At 44.2% G+C, this 20,730-nt stretch overlaps 1 protein-coding gene across 1 annotated transcript in view; it reads left to right on the forward strand.

Moving 5' to 3' along the window:
- DCAF1 (DDB1 and CUL4 associated factor 1) overlaps positions 1-20,730 on the forward strand; it is a gene marked incomplete in the record, with an annotated part of 1,406,260 nt that overhangs the window by 927,217 nt on the left and 458,313 nt on the right. Inside the window, 1 exon segment of the mRNA XM_044078852.1 lies at positions 3,559-3,643. Coding sequence (XP_043934787.1) covers positions 3,559-3,643 — 85 coding nt within the window.

Consider the following 20,730-nt stretch of genomic DNA (forward strand, 5'->3'; position numbering starts at 1 on the left):
ATTACCCAGAACAGCTTTATTGGAATCAATAAAAGAAAGAACATAAATGGTTTAAAGCGCTTCGCAAAATTATTTAGAGAACGCCATTATTTCAGGAGAAACACAAAAAATATTCCTTGTTGTTTCTGGATATTACTCAAATCAAACCCCTTTTGGAAAAAGCAACACAATTTTACACTTAGGACAATCCACGACATGTATTTCACTTGTGTTCTCATGGTGGTTGTTTTTTTTGTAACTTCAAAACAAAAACATGACAATTTTAAAACACAACACATGTATTTGATATCAATTTCTTTGGTAATTGCAGCTCAGACTGGATAGTTTTAATTAACTACATTACTCAAAACAACAAGTTATATTGGTCACACATCAAGGACACAATGTTGGTATCAATTTCAGATTTAATTTCATATTAGAAGAAACAGTTGGGGCAGCTACCTGTTTATGTATGGCCATGCAAACTGGTCACCCATCAAGGCAGTTTGTACCATTGTTGATTTTCTTTGGGTTTTTTTTCTTTTGAAAGCCAGTGAGATTTTTTTAAAAATAAAAACACTTAAGAGTGCACACTGCTAATTCATTCATTTGTCTTTCCAATTATTTTATGATTTTGATTTTCATTTTGTGTTTTTTCATGGCACATAATATTCATCTTTTTAAGAGAGAAATTATATTTATTAATTCATTTATATTTTTTCCAGGCTTAAATTTTTTTGTATGATTTTTTATTACCATATTATATTTATATTTATATATTATATATTCTCTTGTCTTATATATTACATTTTATTAGGTCTTTTCATTTTGTTTATTATCATCTTTAAAGATTTTTTACAAATATTTATATGTAATATATGGAAATAATCAATACAAAGCTGTAACCGTTGCATTTATTTAATCCTTTAAATAGACTCAACTATTTTGTGATTAATCACTGTATATTCTCTTGTTTATTAATTACAGTTTTGTAGAGGTTAATAGAGCATTTGCTGAAAAGGAAACCAGTATTGTGGGTCAATGTGGGGGAAGGCATGGGCATTGTCTTTTGATAAAAAGGTGTGTTCCTTTAGTAGTTTAAATTTAATGATAGAGTTTGCTGCGGTAATAGCAGGGGGGCAGTGAGTTCCAGATTTTACCTGTGAAATTAGGAAATAGGGAATCATCTGATGAGTTGTTGGATTTGGTCATTTTGATTAATGTTTTTTCACTAGAGCGTAGTTGTCTGGGGTTTTCTTGTAATTTAAGCAAATTAGATAGTGCTGGTATTTTTCAAGCTATAGTAGGAGTTTCTGAGCAAAGACCAAGTTGATGTAAGGTAATGAGATTTGGAAGTTCAAGTCAATTTAGTTGAAGTAGTCGGTGGCAATGGTGGGAACGGTAAGGAGCATTTGTGACAAATCTGGCAATTTGATTGTAACAGGTGTTTAGTTTTGTAATTTCTGTTTTGGACAGGTTGGTGAAGATGGGAGCAGCATGTAGAAGTGTGGTAGGAGCAGAGTTTGAGCTAGCCTAAAATTTGACTAACATCTAGCACATATCAAAAAGGCCCACATTAAATTAGGCTCACTTAACTAACTCAACCAGACAATCCATTGCAAGGACACGTACTGTCCACCATACTCTATGCCTCTCCTGTCCTCACAAACCTGAAAAAACAGACCTATAACTAAACTAGAGAGCTCTCATAACAAAATCCCAATATTTGCCTCGAGCTCACCTTTCATATCTCACCACTGTGCCGCTTTCCACCAACTAAAATGGCTACAACTACCCAATCTACTATCTGTCAATGAAGTAAGAACTGCCCACACCATCATATACCAACCCAATAAATGTCCAGCCCTACAAAATCTGGTACAACCCTACTCTGATAATAGAATCCGGAGATCATCTAACAAACTACTATTGAAAGTCACTAAATCAAACAGCAGTTTTGGAAGCTCTCGATACTCTAATCAAATAGCCAAAATATGGAATACCATCCTTCAACAAGTCATAAGTACTACAAACCCATCCAGCTTCAGACATCTCCTTAAAGAACACCTGTCCAACAATTCATGCGTACCACCTGGCTGATCATATTTCCCTCAATCCTGTATCTTTCACCTGTCTCTTGCAGCTGCTTTCTTGTGTATGAAAACTTAGTACTCAAGATGCGTTATCTGAATTTGCACCATAATATTTACCCTAGAACTGCTGAGATTGTCTTTATGGTTCTGTTTTGTTGTGACTAAACCAATACATGTTGTATTTCAGTTTTTTTTTTACTTCTTTGTAAAATGTTATTGTCATTTGTTTTATTGTATAGTATCTTGTTTTTTTTTTATTATAACTGGAGCTTTCTTCACTGGGTCTCTGCTGAAAATGGACTTGTAGTCCAGTCGGACCATCCCGGTAAACAGATGTCAAGTAAATGTCAAATAAAAATGTAAGCCGGGAAACCACTTGCTTTCCTGAAAGCTTTTCTCTGAAATCCTGTATTAAAATGCACCAGTTACAATGCAGCTCTTAAAAGTAGGAGTTAAAAAAACATGTACAAATTCAAAAGCTGTTTGTCAGACTGTGTGATGCACACTGATGTTAATGTCAAAGATCCATCTGATGATAATTTTTATATGGTAGATTCTTTTTAAAAAAGAAATGGTATTTTTATATGCCAGAAGTTACTAGTGTTGTAGTCAAAGGGTTGTGCCTCTGTAAGTATGCAAGATTAGACTCAAGGTATCGGTAGAATTGTTCCTCTATTTGATGGCTTTCCGTTTATAGACAGGATCATGTAGCACACTGCTGGTCTAAGGTATTGTCCAGTGAAGGCAAGTTATATATACATTATATTTTCATAACATTTCAGAATAGTGTAGTTTACAAAAGTGTGCATACTGAATGACAAGTACCAGTAGTAGAGGTGTTTGTGGTAATGTGTGTAAGTTGTCACTGTTTATAGGCCTCTAGGTCATGCAGCAAGATTGCTCCACGTATGAAAATGTTACTAATGGCCGTAACTGCTTTTCCAAACTGAAGTTTGTGTAAGAATGTCTTCATATTGCCCAGGTGTGAACGTAATTGTTTTCCTTTTGCTAGCACCCACTTTCAACATGACCATTTTTACATTGTTAATGTATAGAACATTATATTTTTATAATTTTTTGCAAGCATTCCTTAACTCCAGCCCTGGGCCTCGTATGCTGACCATTTAACTGAGCTTGTTTTCAGATCTTGTTACCTTGCTGTCTTGAGTATACTCCCCTCAGGAGTACAGGGAAGTCTTTTAAGATGAGTATTCTCTTACAGGATACACAGGAACGTTGCTTTCCTGACAACTGTACTCTTAGGAAGCACTCGGACACTAGGTGACATGTAGTGTAGTGCTTCTGTCTAAAGTGAAACTCTAGAATATTTCCTTTAAGCATTTTCTTAATTTGTTACTCCACTTAAAATAAGGTTGTAGTACATATTAGTGTAAAATTTGAAACTGAAACATTTTATTGCTTTGGGAAATGTTTCTTTGTTTTGTGCATTGGAAGTCCCTGTCTTTAAAGTACTTTATCTTTGCAGACATTCCTTTGCAGATGACCATTATGTAGAATTCAGCAAGCTCTCTCAAGACAGAGTTATTGGCACAAAAGTGGACATGGCCCATGTAAGTATGTCTTTAAATACTGCCTTTCGAGGATTAGTAACTGCATACATTTATTGAAAGTGTAGCAGAGTGCTGCTCAGCACTTGGTTTAAGAAGAGAAAACCATTTGTTCTTTGGCTATGTAAAATTTTAATGTATTAAAATAGAAGATTTTTCAAATAGTAAAGTATTTGTTTTAGATAAATGGTTCATACAAATTGTGGATGTTCAAACATAGATCGCTGTTGCTATAGCCTAAGCTGTATGCATCCTTTCTCACTGTAGACAGCTAGCTTTCCAAACCTAATGTCACCTTCCATGTACTCCATCTGTCAGGAGCTCAATAAAAAGAAAGTTGGTGTGTAAAAAAAAAAAAATTCTGCCAAAGAGCATTTCTACGCCAAGGCACATGGCTCTGTCAGTTGGCTAGTAATCTTACAGAGATGGACAGATAAGTCCTCACTAGGGAGAAGCCTTTCACTGTATTTTATTTTCTGTGGAAAGGTGAAATCTGAAGTAGTTGACTTCATTTGATCTTCAACCTGTGGGTTACGGGTCTGTATCGAATCCGACACAGCCGCATATCCAGCATCTGATCCAAGCTCCTCACCTTACCCATAATATGCCCCCTGTCTCCTTCCTCCTGTCAGATCCCGTTTGCCGCTGGAAAAGCAAGCATCGTGGTCAGAGTTCTTAGCTAGTCGTTTAGGATTAGTGAGTGTATTTTTGTGCCTTTTGCTTCCCTCCTTAACTTTTTCTAACTAGCTTTACTATCTATCGTCCTCGCGCAGTCGGGGGGGGGGGGGTCTTCTCCCTTTTTCCGTCTGTTCTTTTCTTTAGTGTGTGTTCTGGGCCTGTTTAGGGATATGGCTGAAACCCCTGACCTAGGTTTCAGAAAGAGCACAGAGTGTAGCCATAAGCTCTCCCCAGCCAATGTGCGTGATGTGTCTGTGGGCGGCCCACCTAAAATTCTCCTGTCCTATCTGTGCCGAGTTTAATTCCAATGCACTGAAGGACAGGAGGGACAAACTCATCCTCAAGGGCCTACTTCCTTCTTCGGGGACTGTAGCCCCTATGCCCCCCACTTCAGGTGCAGCATCAACTTCTATTTCTTCCTCTGCTTATGTGACTCAGACTCTCACCAAGAGGACCGGGGAAGGGGAGAATTCTAGGAAGGACAGGCCAGGGAAGCTATCTCCAGACCGCTTGGCTCTGGCTGGCCTGCCGCCGAAGGTTAGGGCAGAAACCAGACCTGGATCTCCACGGCTCTATTCTCCTAGGTTCTCCCTGGAGCCAGAGGACTTCCGGATCTGGTCGCCCATACGGGCTTTCCCTCACCTGCGCTGCAGACCAGTGTCAGTGTCTCCATCCTCCCGCTTCACCCAGATCCTCAATGAAGTGGAGGTGGATAAGATGATGCAGAGGTTGATCTGCACCCAAATTCAGATGGGGGTCTTGCCTACCCCCTCTGGAGGGGGGAGCTTTGCAGTCTTTCTTTTCTCCAATAACTCCTTCTCTGATCCGGCCTTCGGTTTTGGAGCCCCTGGATCCGAGGACCGTCTAGGTCAAGGGTCGGTGCCGATGGTACCTTATAGCTCAACGCCTGCCATTGCCTTGTGTGTGTCAGATCCGAGCTCTTGGAGCCATAGCCTGGGCGTTGGATCCGAGGGGGTGCTGTTTGCTCCATGTGTCAGAGAGTAGTATTCCCCTCGTTATCTCTGCTCCTAGGGTCTCTGCTTTAACTCTCCTATTGGGACAGAGGGGAACGGCTCCAAATGGCACTTCTCAGGATGTCAGTTCTCCTTCAGCCTTTGATGTGGTGGAGAGGGTTCTCTCAGTGTCGAGACCTCTGACCATTTCATCCTCTGACTCCATCCCACTCCCACTGTTTTGGGTACGGTCCCGACCATCTTATCTCAGCAACAGCCTGTGCCTGTTTTGCGTCAGGAATCTCCCGTGAGGGAGCAGCAGGACGTTGGCGAGTCCTCCCCAGAGATTCCCACAGAGGAAATCCCTCTCAAATGGTCGTGTAAAAGGAGGCACTTGGTCTCACCACCAGAGTCCCTCACCGAAGACACTGATTTGGAGGAGGGGGAAGGTTCCCCCCCGAGAATGTCAACTTCCAGGGTCTCCCCTCCCGCTGATCCCTTAGTGGACCTGATAACATCTCAGATGTGGAAGGAACCGGACACGGTAGAGCCTATCCCTAAGTGCCCTAATAAAGTCCTTAGTCCCCCCATCGGACAGGACATGTTGGAATAAAAGGTCCCCAGTTGATGCTATGGTTGTGGCAGCTGCTGTGAAGAAAAAGCTCGCGCAGGAGAGCTTTATGGTCCAGCCTCCTGACCGAGAGTCAAGGGAGATGGGCAAGTTCAGGAAACGGTGTACGCATCAGCAACTTTTTCCATAAGAGCGCTGAATTACGTGGCACATGTGATTCAGCTGCAGCGAGACTTAGTCAAGAAAATCGCTGAGTCAACCCCTGAATCCATGTCAGTGGAAGACAAGAGGACATTTTCTGCTCATATGGCCACTGTGAAGTCAGTAGCTAACACATCCATGCGTCTTCTCTCCCATGCCATGGAGGGAGCTGCTAGGGCGGCTGGTACAGGCTTTGACATCAGGTGCCGCTCCTGGCTCCGGCTTTGTCAGTTCTCGGAACCCTTTAAGGCATCGTTTACCAGTGCCCCGTACAACAGTTCTTCCCTGTTTGGGATGTCTGTATGTGAGACTTTGGTCCAGAGTGAGGAGGAGGAAAATGCTGTCTGCTTTCGGGATCTGCTTCTCCTGCCCTCAAAGATCCTTTTCTAGGAATCGGTGAGGGACGAAGATGTGGTTTCGGAAGTCTCAGGCACTTTCCCTAGACACTCAGGACTTAAGGACACTATCCAGATGAAAGTTTTCCTTACCCTATACAGGATACACAACCTGAAGCCACACGTTCTGTACATCCTTACCTTAAAGCCCAGTCTCTGACCACAGAAACAGTACTGAGGACTTTGGAGTCTATGGTGGCCACGATCAACCTGCTACCCTTAGCACGCCTTCACATGTGGATTCTTCAGTGGACTCTTGCCGTTCAATGGTCTATATTAGCTCTGCCGTTGTCTCATCCTGTCTGAATCTCCCGAGTGAGCAGGGACTCTTTGGTGGTAGATTCATTCCCCGGACCAAGTCAGGGGGTTCTCCCATCCTTTCCCAAGACCACTGTGACCATGGATGCCTCCCAGCTGGGAGGGGGGGGCATTGCTCAGGAAGGACAGTTCAAGGCATGTGGTCCACATCTGACACCAATTTGCATATCAGTGTCCTGGAGATGAGGGCGGTGGTGCTTGCGTTGCAAGCCCTTCATGCCCATCTTCCTCTAGGGACAGTTGCTATTCAGACAGACAACATGTCGGTGGTATGGTACATCAACAAACAGGAGGGAACCAGATCTTTACCCCCTTTGTCGCAAAGCCATGAGTGTGTGGGAATGGGCGATCTCCACCTGCCATTTTCTGGTGGCAATGCACATTCTGGGACATTCCAACATTCTAGCGGACAGGCTAAGCAGATCTATCCTGATGCCTTACATGTAGCTTCTGAATCTTTCAGTGGCAGAGCAGATCTTTGTAAAGTGGGGTCATCCTTGCTGCGATCTATTCGCATCTCCTACCAATGAAGACTGCAGCGAGTTCTTCGCTCAGAACCCCTCTCAGGGGAAGCCCCAGAGATGCTCTGATTCATGCTTAGCATCCTGGTCTTCTTTATGCTTATCCTTCTCTGCCCTTGATATCAAAGTTCTTGAGAAAGCTCGCAGGCTGGGGAGCTTTGTGATCCTCATTGCCCCATTCTGGCCTTGCCAAATCTGGTTTCACTCTCTGTGGTTTCATCTAATAGTTCCTCCATGGATGTTGGATCCAATTCCGGATCTCATTTCTCATCCCTCAGGGATTCGTCACTCAGACTTGGACAGTCTGAAGCTCACATCTTGGCTGCTCCAGTTCCCATGATTATTAGGACTCTCAGTTTATCTTTTCCCATTAAAACTATTTTGGTAGCAGCTCACAAGTCCTCCATCAGAAGGGTACACCGTAGCAAGAGGGAACATTTTTCCGTAAGGGCCTCGCAGCGTGCATTGGATCCCTTTACTGCTCTAGTGTCTGCGTAAGTTTTTGGTGGGGGGTTTTCAGCATGGTGCCAGTTCCTCCACTGTCAAAGTACAATTGGTCGCAATTTCCAATTTTCATGTGGGGGAAAACATGACTTCATTGGCCTCTTCTAAACTTTGCAAGACCTTCCTTAAGGGTACCTTTCTTCTGAGACCCCCAGTGAAGGATCCTACGCCTCCGTGGGACCTTACATTAGTGCTTCAGGCTTTAGTCTCACCCCCATTTAAACGTGCAGCTTCGGTAGATTTGCAGTATCTATCTTGGAAGACTGCCCTTTAGTTGCCATTACTTCTGCTAGGAGAGTGTCAGAACTTGAAACACAATCGATCAAGGTTCCTTATATGATTTTTCATAAGGATAGTGTCTTTGTGTACTAACCCATCTTTTCTTCCCAAGTTAGCGTTAGAAGCCAATATTAATCACAGTCAATCTTCCAGTCTTTTTTCCAACTTTTCAAAATAAGGGAGAATATAAATTACATTTGCTAGATGTGCATAGACAATTACGGTTCTACTTGCACAGGACAAAAGCTTTTTGTAAATCTGACCAGCTTCATTTCTTACTCAAAACCCTTTTTAGGGAAACCAGTCTCCAAGGTTACGATTGCCTGTTGGATTTCTCAGTGCATTATTTGGGCCTACTCTGTCAGGGGATTTTCCCCACCAGGTCAGGTAAAAGCACATTCTACCGGATATGTGGGTACTTCAGCAGCTTTTCGGTCCAGGGTGTCGCTGGGTAATATCTGATGTTCTTCGTGTTTCATTGTTGCAGTGATCACATTTGGTTATCCCTGCCCAGGGTAGCCCTCAGCTGGCCTGAATACCAGAGACTTAGTATTTCTGCGTTGGTTGCTTTCGTTTCAGAACTGACGTCAGGTCGTCAGTAGTATAAAGTAAGGCAGCTGGCGCCATTACGTCAGTCTTTCTTGCCGTGGAGCAGAAAGCAGAAGCGGTTTGCACAAGTGCCGGTCGGCCACTACTTAAGTTTCATCTTGCAAATTGAAGCTGAAGTCTTCTAAAGCTAAGTACCCCGTTGGGATCCTTTTTTTTCTTGCACTAACTGATGTCAGAAAACGTTAACAATTGTCGCCTGTGTAAAGCAAATACCACACTGAGACTTTCATTCTTACTGTGTCACTTGCTTAGGCCCAGACCTCGACATCCCCCACTGTCGCTTCTGTGCTTTGCTCAATGCCAAAACTATAAGTTGTCAGGCCCTTATTGTAGCTAGATATTTTCCCTTACAATCCTCGAATTCCGATATGACTTTGGTAAGCCATCCGACAGCAGATCTTCTGAAAAAACATAAAGACAGAGACAAACGGCTCTGGTCCAAACCTACGGACGACGCTCCCATTAAGCTAGTCGTCAGTTCTCCAGTCCTCAGTGAGGCATTTTCACATCCCCTGATGCCCACTTCTGTGGATTTGCAGACCGCTACCGAGACACTTTCGGAGTCCGGTATGCCGCAAAACTCTTATTCGACTAAGTTTCCTGCGGTTGTCTCTACCTTGGATGGGTCCGGAGCCGCTGAGCAGCCAACGGCTTCCGAGGAAGGTCTTCGCTCTACCGATTCTTGACACAAACTGACGACTTCCTTCACGACTACCATTCTTTCGAAAGCTACCTAGTTTTAGGCCCAGGTTACGAACCACACCCAAGAAACCGATGACCCAATCTCTGGCACCTGCTTCCTTGCCCTAGTCTCAAATGCTTAAAATGGCAGAAGACCTTTTCATGCTGCTCAGGGGAAGCCAAGCTACCCCTTCCAAAAGAAAGAGAGATCTGTCCCCTGTAGTTTTGTCTGAACAGGAGTCCGATGACTCTAATGGTTATGAGTATGAAGACATGCAAACCCCTCTCTGCTTATGAGGATTCTGATGCAGAGGATTCCATTCCTTCAGCCTCTCCCCCAGAGGATTTTTCCTTTGGGGAAACCCTGCACAGGGGAGCATTTCCAGTGGAAAAGTCAGAACTACCCTCAGTCTAAAAAGAGACTCAAGGAATTCTTAGATCTTCCAGAGCACAGACCTCTGGCCATCCCCCCAGTTCTGGATGTTGTGGAGGATGTTTTCCTGGAATCCAGCTTGACTCTTGACACCCTCCCTCCTGCACACAGAAAAACAAACGGGTATTAGAGTCCCTGACTCTCACAAATTTCTTTTTAAAAATCCTACTGACCCTGAGGTAATTTCTCAAGGGCCTAAAGGAATTAAAGCAACCTCTGTTAAGAATCCCACCCCCTCAGATAGGGATTCCCGAGTACTAGACAGATGGGGTAAAAAAGTATACACCTCAGCTACTCTTGCTATCAGAGCACTAAATTGTCAGTTCCATATGCTAAAATTTCAGCAACATACCCTGGAACACCGCAAACGAAAAATGTCTTCCTTTCCTGCTTGTGCAGAATCTAAAGAATTGCAAGAGTAAATGCATTCTGCAAGTCAGGTAACTAAACACACCTTGCACTGTGGTTTTTACGCCCTAGAAGCTTCTTGCAGGTCAACAGTCACTGGTTCTGTCCTCAGAAGGCATGCATGGCTTAAGGAACACCTGGACGGCAGGTGCATGCATACAGGACCAATGGAGCCCACAGCAAATCCATCTGCACATCAACCAAAAAGAGCTGATAGCTGTCCAACATGCCTTGTTAGCTTTCAAGCCCCCTCTCTCCCCAGGAGCTCTCCTGATCAAAACAGACAACACAGCTGTGATGTGGTACATCAACAAGCAGGGAGGGACTCAGTCCTACCCTCCATGCAGGCTGGCCATGACCCTTTGGCACACAGCCTCTGCCATGCAACTCCACCTGTTAGCACAATTCCTACCAGGTGTTCTCAACTCTCTGGAGGACCACTTAAGCAGAAGTCTTCTGGACCCACATGAGTGACAGCTCAACAGAAGAACCTTCGCCCTAATAGCTCAGAAGTGGGGCACCCCAAAGGTCGACCTCTTTGCCTCCCACATCATCAGCTCAGCAAGTACTGCACCAGGGAGCATCACAGCATGGCTTGGAAAGTGGATGCCCTGTCCTTCCCCTGGGTCAGTCTGTCAGTCTATGCCTTTCCTCCACTACCCCTCATCCCCGGGGTACTGCTCAAAGTAAAGGAGGAGAAACTGAGGACAGTTATAGCTCCAGACTGGCCTCGCCAGCACTGGTACCCCTTGCTGCACAGCTTGTCCCCTCTGCCACCTTGGCATCTACCTCAGATTCCAAACCTCCTGACCCAGAGGGAAGGGGAATTCATGCATCCCCAATTGCAGACACTCAATTTGGCAGCTTGGCTTATTCTCTAACCCCCAATCTGTCAACCTTAGCAAACCGGTTCTAGATGTTATACTTGAGGCCAGACGCTCTAGCACTAAGAAATTTTATGCTGAAAAATGTAAAAGGTTCTGCACCTGGATTCAGGCTTTGGGAGCCAATACGGCACAGCCCTCCCTCCCTCCCTCCCTCTCATTCTGGATTACTTAGCTGACCTGCTACACAGTGGACTCTCCTTTTCTTCTCTTAAAAGTCATGCCTCTGCTGTCTCTGCTCATCTTCCCACTGAGCAGCCCCTTCTCACACCCTCTGATCAAACAGTAGAGAAGGCTGACGTCGGTCAGGCGCGATTAGGACTGACGCCAGTACGCAGGGGTACTACGCGCATGATGACGGCCATCATCTCCTTTTTTTTGCTTTTGTCTGTCTGATGATGCAGCTTTTTGCGATGAGTGCAGGTTGGCGCTTTGAAATATTTCCAAACGAGAGTTTAATCGAAATCAGCTTGTAAGTAGTAAGGGCTAACATTTTGGTCAATATCTTACTGAGTTACTGGACAAGGGTCTGTCCTTCTCTTCCATTAGATTCATGTGCAGCAAATCTCAGCCTCTATGATTTGTGACCACACCATTTTTTCGTGATCCTTGTTCAAGCAGTTTCTTAGAGGGCAAAAAATATAAGACCCAATGCTCCTGCTACTCCCTGCTTGGGATCTCAATTTTTGTGTTGGAAAACTTACTCTACTTTTTTTTCTGCTCATGGAAATGCTGAAATGAATTATAATATTTGAAGACTGCTTCCTAAGAGGCTAGCAACTTGAGGCCACCCAGAAGAGCACCAACCACAGCTAGGGACCTTAACTTTGTGTTGGAAAAGCTCACCCTTTCCCCCTTCAAACCTGCCTCTTCAACAGAGCTAAAATTTCTCTCCTGGAAGACAGCTTTCCTTCTGGCCATCACGTCAGCCAGAAGGGTCTCTGAGCTGCAAGCACTCATGGCTGTGGATCCCTTCATCATCTTCCATGCTGACAGGGCATCACTCAGGACTAACCCATCCTTCATGCCCAAGGTGGTGTCCAGTGTGACTTTCAACCAATCCATTCATTTGCCCACCATTTTCCCTAACTCACAGAACAATGGAGAAAGGATCCTGCACTCTCTAGATGTGCACAGGCAGCTCAGATTCTATCTAGACAGGACTAAATCCTTCAGAAAGTCTGATCAATTGCTGGGTTAGCTTTGCTGCAGGGGCAGAGGGCAAAGCCATCTCCAAACAAACTATCTCCAAATGGATAGCACACTGCATCCATTTTTGCTACAAACAACATGGAAAGCCTCTCCACAAGGGGTTCAGGACTCACTCCACCAGAGCAGCCTCCACCTCTGCAGCTTTCCTCAGAGGTGTCCCCACCAGGGACATCTGTAGGCTGCCACTTGGACATCTTTTCACACCATCACCAAGCATTGCCACCTGTCTATCGTCTCCAAATCCAGGACAGGGTTTGCCCCTGCAGTCGTGCAGGGCATCCTAGCGAGCCCCTAGATGTTCATTGTGTTACCCTGCTGCAGTCATCACACTTGGGTTATCCTGTTGTCAGGCGGTCCTGCAGTCGGCCGGATTTCCAAAGTCTTGGTCCGACGTCGGTTGCTGTCACCTCATCCCTGACGTCAGAGCGCCAGGGGTATATATATATTGCAACCGACGCCATTTTCCCCAGTCTTTCTTGCCACGCGGTGCCCAAAGCAGAAGCAGTTCGCAAGTGCCGGTCGGCCGACTCCTGAGATTTTCGAATTCAAATTTCAGACCAAAGTCTTCTATAAAGCTAAGTACCCCATTGGGGAAACTTTTCTTGCCTCAGACCGATGTCAGAAAAAGTTAACAATTGTATTTTTTGTGGGAAGCAAATACCTCAAAAGGATTTTCATTCTTATTGCATACCTTGCCTAGGCCCTGATCATGACATCACTTCTTGTCGTTTTTGTGCTAGATTTAATAAACATACTATTAAAAGACTATTTGATTTCGCACGACACTTTTTTGGTAGAAAATTTAATTACACCATGCCGTCGGAGCTACCGACTACCGGCGTGCACAAAAAGCGCAGGGACAAGGACCGACAGCCCAGGCCTAAACCCGATTCCGAGGTCTCGGTTGATCCGGTCTCCGGTTGTCAGTGAGGCTCCGACACAGCCTCTGATTACCGCAGTTCTGGAACCCGAGACCGCTACAGATATTTTGACAGAATGTACTAGGCCGACGCAGCCTTGTACTTCAGGCCCTTCCGACGATTTACCTTCCAAGGACGTCGGTGCTTCTGAAACGCCATTGGTTTCTGAAGGCGTTTTCAGACCGACTACTCTTACAGTCAAAACGTTTTCCAAGTCGAAGACGACTCCTAAATCGAAAAAGGCTTCACTTCAGTCTCCTGTTCAAGGCCCTATGCCTAAGAAACAGATGCTCGAGATGGCTGAAGATTTGATTTCTCTTATCAGGGGTTCTCAGCCTCCTCCTGACAAAAGACCTAGACAAGAGGAAGATTCTGCTTCCTCTGAACAACTGTCTATTTCTTCGGATTCCTCTGAGGACCAAAACTATTCCTTCTCTCCTTATGAAGACTCTGATGCTGAGGACTCTATTCCCTCAGCTTCCCCTCCAGAAGACTACTCTTCTGGGGAAACTTTACACACTATGAGGGAACATTTTCACTGGGAAGGTCAGGATTACTCTGATTCCAAGAAAAGGCTCAGAGAGTTTTTTACTCCCCCAGCACAGACCCCTAGCCATCCCTCCTGTTTTGGACATTGTGGATGATGTCTATTTAGAATCCAGTTTCAACCCTGACTCTCTACCTCCTGCCCGGCCAAGCCTGACAGATACTACAGAGTACCCGATTCCCACAAATTCCTTTACAAAAGCCCAGTGGCTGACCCAGAGACCATCTCCCAGGGTCCCAAGGAGGCTAAGGCTTCCATGGCTAAACATCCAGTACCTTCTGAAAGGGATTCAAGAGCACTAGACAGATGGGGGAAAAAGGTTTACACCTCAGCCACTTTAGCTATGAGAGCATTAAACTGTCAATTTCATATGCTTTAGTATCAGCAATTTCTGATCTCTCAGTTAAAACAAAAGATAACCACCCTCCCTCAACAATCTGAATTAAAAGAAGTACAGGATTTGTTGCACGCCACTGAGCAGGTGGGCAAACATACCTTACAATGTGTATTTGATTCTTTAGAGGTCTCCTGCAGAGCAGCTGTCACTGGATCAGTTATACGTAGGCATGCCTGGTTAAAGGAACAAAGTCTGCCTGATCATGTTAAAGCAAAACTACTAGATGCTCCCTTACAGCAGGATGTTCTTTTTGGTGTTAAAGCAGAAGAAGTTTTAAAGAAAATGGAAGATAATGCAGACAGTCAAAGATTTCCTACAAGTACAACCCTCTCGCTTCAGCAGAAACTGGCCAACAAAACATTGGTCCTTTCCAGCCACTGACTGGCCTCAGAGGGGTAAATACAGGCGCCCAAGGGGCAGAGGACAACCACAAGCTCAGTATAAACCACGCCAATTGGGCACTCCAACCCAGAAGTGAGGAGAAGACAGGTCTCAATCCACCAGAAGGCAAACTCAATGACTTGCACCTCAGCTGGCCAAACAAAGCTCTTTTGTCAGCCCCCCTGGGGGGGAAACCAGCACTATTTGCAGACAACTGGCACATGGTCACAAAGGACAAATGGGTCCTAGACATAATTTTACGAGGATACAGATTCCACTTCCACACCTTGCCAATAAAAAGAGGAATGCCAAACCTGCCACAAAATCAAAGGGCAGAGGCTCAAAAACAAATTACAGCTCTCATGGCCATGAGAGCCATTCAAAGGGTACCAACTCAAGAGTAAGGCCAAGGATTTTACTCAAGTCTCTTCTTAGTACCCAGAAAAGAAAATGCTTGGAGACCAATTCTGGACCTTTCAATTCTAAACACGTACTTACAAGTTCCCAAATTCAAGATGCTAACACTACAGCAGCTACTTCCCATGGTGGGCAAGGAAGCATGGCTGGTAACGGACCTCAAGGAGGCATACCTGCATGACCCTATCAGACAAAGTTGCAGAAGATACCTCCGTTTCATTGCAGGTTTAACCCATTATCAATTCTCTGCACTGCCCTTTGGCTTATCTACTGCGCCCAGAGTATTCACAAAATGCCTGGCACCAGTAATTGCATACTGCAGACAAAGAGGAATTCAAATATATCCATACCTGGATGACTGCCTCATCCAAGCAGAAAGAAAAGACATTCTCCTACAACATCTGGCATTTGTGAAGCATCTACTAAATTGTCTGGGGTACACAGTAAACAAAAAGAAGTCAAAACTAGTACCCTCACAAAAAATTACATTCCTGGGTGCCAGCTTGGACACAACGGCCCAGAAGGCTTATCTTACACCAGACAAGCAATTATAACTGAGTCAATATTTCAAGACAAAGGCAACAAAGACCCAATTAACTGCAAGAAAAATTCTGCAGGCTTTGGGCTTCATGGCATCTTGCATTCTGATAATACCATTTGAAAAATGCATATGAGGAAATTACAGTGGTACCTAAAAAGCGTATGGCCTCAACACAGCCACAGCTTGGACACAGTGATATCTCTCATTCCCTGCCTTCAACAGGAATTTCTATGGTGGGCACAGGCATGTCACCTCAACAAGGGTCAGCCTTTCACCTTGCCCCCACCCAGGCAAACTATCACAACAGATGCTTCAGACTATGCCTGAGGGGCACACATGGCAGGGCAATGCATTCAAGGCCTATGGACTGCAGAACAAAGAAAACTGCACATAAACCAAAAAGAGATGCTAGCTGTACAGAAAGCTCTGACAGCCTTCAAGGATCTACTACAGCCAGGACAACTTGCAATAAAGACGGACAACACCACAGTAATGTGGTGCATAAACAAACAAGGGGGCACACATTCATACCCTCTTTGCAGGCAAGCAATAATCTTATGGAACACAGCTCTGGCCTACCAAGTCCGGTTACAAGCTCAATTCCTGCCAGGACAGAAAAACACATTGGCACACGACCTAAGCAGAAACATCAAAGATCCCCACGAGTGGAAGCTAGACCCACAAATATTTACAATGATAACTCAAAGATGGGGTCTACCAAATATAGACCTGTTTGCCAGTCCTCAAAACTACCAGCTGACAAAATTTTGTACAAGGACATTCCACCAACAAGCTTGGAAAGTGGACGCTCTCTCCTTCAGTTGGAAAAACCTGACAGCATATGCCTTTCCTCCATTGCCTCTTCTCACAAAGGTACTTTTGAAGGTCAAAAAGGAGAAACCTCGAATGATTCTCATAGCCCCAGACTGGCCATGCCAGCACTGGTACCCGCTACTGAAGAATATGGCTCACAGCCCACCATGGATATTGCCTCAAATACCTCATTTGCTCACGCAGCAGAACAAGCAGATTCTACACAGCCAGATCAAAACCTTAAACCTGGCTGCATGGCAAATCAATTAAGTATCCAACCTGCACCTCTTTCGCAAGCAGTACTGGATGTTATTCTAGAAGCCAGGAGGCCAAGCACCAGGAAGGCTTACTCTGACAAATGGAAAAGGTTTTCTGCTTGGAACCAAGCTAAAAGCCAAGACACAACTCAGCCTCATATGCCTTGCATTCTGCAGTATTTAGCTGAGATGTTGCATAAAGGACTTTCCTTCTCCTCAATTATGATCCATGCATCAGCTATTTCAGCTCACTACGACACAAATCCACCTTTATTTTCAAATCCTCTCCTAAGGCAGTTCCTCAGAGGGGCAAAAAACATTAGACCACCTAGAAGAGCTCCTACACCAACATGGGACATCAACTTTGTTCTGGAAAAACTAACGCTACCTCCCTTTGAACCAGTTTTTTCTGCAGACCTTCAGTTCCTATCTTGGAAGACTGCCCTGCTCCTGGCAATAACTTCTGCTAGGAGAGTCTCAGAATTACAGGCACTTATGGCAGTGGAACCTTTCCTCATTTTTCATCAAGACAGAGTTTCTCTACGAACTAATCCTTCCTTCATGCCTAGGGTGGTTTCCAGTGTAGCTTTAAATCAAACCATCCACCTACCCGCTTTCTTCCCCAATCCACAGAACAAAGGTGAGAGACTCCTGCACTCCTTGGACATTCACAGGCAGCTTCGTTAATACTTGGATAAAACTAAGGCTTTCAGAAAAACTGACCAGCTCTTTGTTTCCTGTACTACAGCTTCTCAAGGGAGGGCCGTATCCAAGCAAACCATTTCTATGTGGATAGGCCATTGCATACTATTCTGCTATACCCATCATGTGAAACCAGTTCCTCCTACCATTAGATCCCACTCTACCAGGGCAACAGCTACCTCTACAGCCTTTCTCAGGGGGGTTCCTACCAAGGAAGTTTTAGAAGCTGCAACTTGGAGTTCAGTACACACCTTCACCAAACACTATCACTTAACTCTTTATTCTAAGTCCAGGGCAGGCTTCGCCACTGCAGTTCTGCAGGGCCTCATTGCCTCCACTAACCCTCTATGATGCCTCCACCCTACCTTAGCTTTGGGACTCTACCCAAGTGTGATGACTGCAGCAGGGTAACACGAACATAGTACAGTTTTGTACCTACCATAAATGTAGATGTTTGAGTGTTCACCCTGCTGCAGTCCAGGTTACCCTCCCTCCAACCCCTCTGATCTACTGGCTAAATCTTTGCTATGCCTTACTGATGTATTTGCTTATAGCTGAAGGGATTTTGTGTTTGTGCAGTGTGCACACCTTTTGGTACTAATTTGGATCACCCTTTTGGGGGCACCTGACATCTGGGGCAAGAAAAACTGAAGAAAATGGCGTCTGTTGCAATATATATACCCCTGGCGCTCTGACGTCAGGGATGAGGCGACAGCAACCGACGTCGGACCAAGACTTTGGAAATCCGGCCGACTGCGGGACCGCCTGACGACAGGATAACCCTAGTGGGATGACTGCAGCAGGGTGAACACTCGAACATCTACATTTATGGTAGGTACAAAACTGTACTTTTCCTTGACTGCCTCCACCTTTTTCCTCAGGTTTGGTAATCAACCCAAATGTGATGACTGCAACAGTGAAACACGAAGAATATAATACAGTTGTGTACACTTAACATAAATGTTGATGTTCGAGTGTTTTCACTTTTGCAGTCCTGGTTTCCCTCCCTCCAACCCCCTCTTTCTTCTCTTTCCTTACAAGGGGCATATTGGTATTTACTTTCTGTTGGTGGGGTTCTTCCACCAGAACCTGGATCTCACATGGGGGTTCCTGACAGGTTAGGTCAAGAAAAACTGATGTAGTGGCATCAGCTGTCTTACTTTATACTACGGACGACCTGACGTCAGTCCTGAAGCGACAGCAACCAACACAGAAATACTAAATATCTGGTATTCAGGTCGACTGAGGGGCTACCCTGGCAGGGGTAACCCAAATGTGATGACTGCAACAGTGAATACACTCGAACATCTACAATAAGTGCACACAACTGTACTTTCTGCAGCTACTTGGATTTCTCTCATACTTTCATTTCTCATTATAAATTGGACATTGTATCGAGGAACAGGGCATCTTTTGGCTCTGCCGTGCTCCGGAATATCCTTCCATGAGGGCCTCCCAGGTGTATAGTAGCTAGGGACTCTGTCCCACAGGTTGAAGATCAAATGAAGTCATCTACTTCAGATAAAGAAGTTATGTACTAATCATAATGTTCCATCTGAGTAGTTATACTTCATTTGTCTTCAACCATCCTCCCTTCCTTTCCCTGACCTTGTCACTATTGTGCTGGCTGTATATATGAAAGATGGATATCTCAATGATGTCCTTTGTCATGCTTTGGCTCAAGAAGTTAGGGTTTCCAGTAGTGGTAAGGTCTTGCTGCATTGGGTATGTGTTGGGCAACAAACTTGATCTGAAGGGAGGAAGGAGACACTGGCATTATGGTTAAGGGGAGGAGCTTAGAGCTCGAATCAGATGCTGCATATGCGGCCGTGTCGGATTCGTAACCCACAGGTTGAAGACAAGTGAAGTACAACTCAGATGGATTGTTATGGTGAGTACATAACTTTTTTTTTCTGTAAAAGTGATTTGTTTTACCAAAGAAAATTTAGAAACGTTTTCATTTTTAAGGAACTTGTGTGTTTTGTGAAGAAGAGTTTTTTTCTCCTGACTGAAGTTTTGTGTGGATTTGTAAGTTTTGGTTGTTTGGTGCTGTGCTTGTGGGAGACAAGTCATTGGCTTACTTACCTCAGAACCACTTGACAGTCATCATATTGATGACTGCTGCTGTAGCTGTATGGGTTTTATCCTGGCAAGGATATAACAGCTGTCACATTCCATGCACCCAAACTGTCAGCACGAGCTGAGCTGACTTAGAGACAGATTTGGGCACCAAGCCATACTGAGTTTTCCTGCCTTTGAGGAGGGGCTCTTCATCAAGCTTTTAAGGGTCGACAATGAGCTGTGGTGTTCCCTTCTACATTAAAATTGCTTATTTTAGTGTACTTTACTGTTTAGGAAAGTTTTTTCTTAGCTAGGAGTTTGTGCTTTAATGGACTGTCATGAGACCTATGGTAACTATTTTTAAGCAGGAGCACGTATTTTTCTTAGTTTGAAAGTTGTTTAAAGTAATTGAAAACCACTTTATCTGTGGTGAATTTTTTATTTTACTTATTTGGTGCTGACAAGTGTTTTAAAGTACTTCTTACTATGTTCTTATTTTATGAAAGAAGTGACTTTTAAGGTGATTTCTGGTAAATGAAAGATACTTATTTTCCTGAAGATATTCAAGATTCTGAATCTGGACAGGAAGATAAAGGGATCGATGCAGGGTATTCTCAGTTTTCTGATTCAGACTCAGAGAGCATCTCAGTTTATTATCCCTGTGGGTGTTATCTTTCTGTGAGACTTATTTCCAGTGGGAGAGCACTGAGGTTCCACAGTCTTAGAAAATACTATGAATCACAGTATTAGACAAGGAAATTCCAGAACCTGCACCCATTCCTCCTGTACTGTTTTCTCTGGAGGATGTGTGCGTCACCACCTGCAATCTCCTGATAGCTTGCGGACTCTAAAAATGCAGATAGGTTGTGTAAAGATCCTTAATCTTTTAAGCTTTATATATATATATATATATATATATATATATATATATATATATATATATATATATATATATATATACACACACACACATACATAGATCTAGGACGTTTGCTCGACTGAGCAACCGACGGAAATCCAAACAGCTGGGCATACTTACGCGAAAGTGCTGTTCACCGAAGAAGCACTTTCGCGTAAGTATGACTGTTGCCGAGGCTGTACTACGGTGCGGGTAAGGGAAATTTCCCTTTTCCCCACTGTAGTGTGGTTTTGGATGGAGAATGTTAAAGTAGGGGGGGTGGGGGTGTTTTTTTTTGGTCACATGCTTTAACAATAGCGCTTTTTCGATAAAAGCGCTTTCGTTAGTGTGTTCGGGTGTTATGGATTTGGACGTATGCTTAGTCGAGCATACATCCTAGATCTATATATATATATATATATATATATATATATATATATATATATATATATATATATATATATATATATATATATATATATATATATATATATACCTACACGTACATA

The sequence above is a fragment of the Protopterus annectens genome, chromosome 7.part1 (assembly GCF_019279795.1).
Source record: "Protopterus annectens isolate FY-2018-M chromosome 7.part1, PAN1.0, whole genome shotgun sequence".
NCBI lineage: Eukaryota > Metazoa > Chordata > Ceratodontiformes > Protopteridae > Protopterus > Protopterus annectens.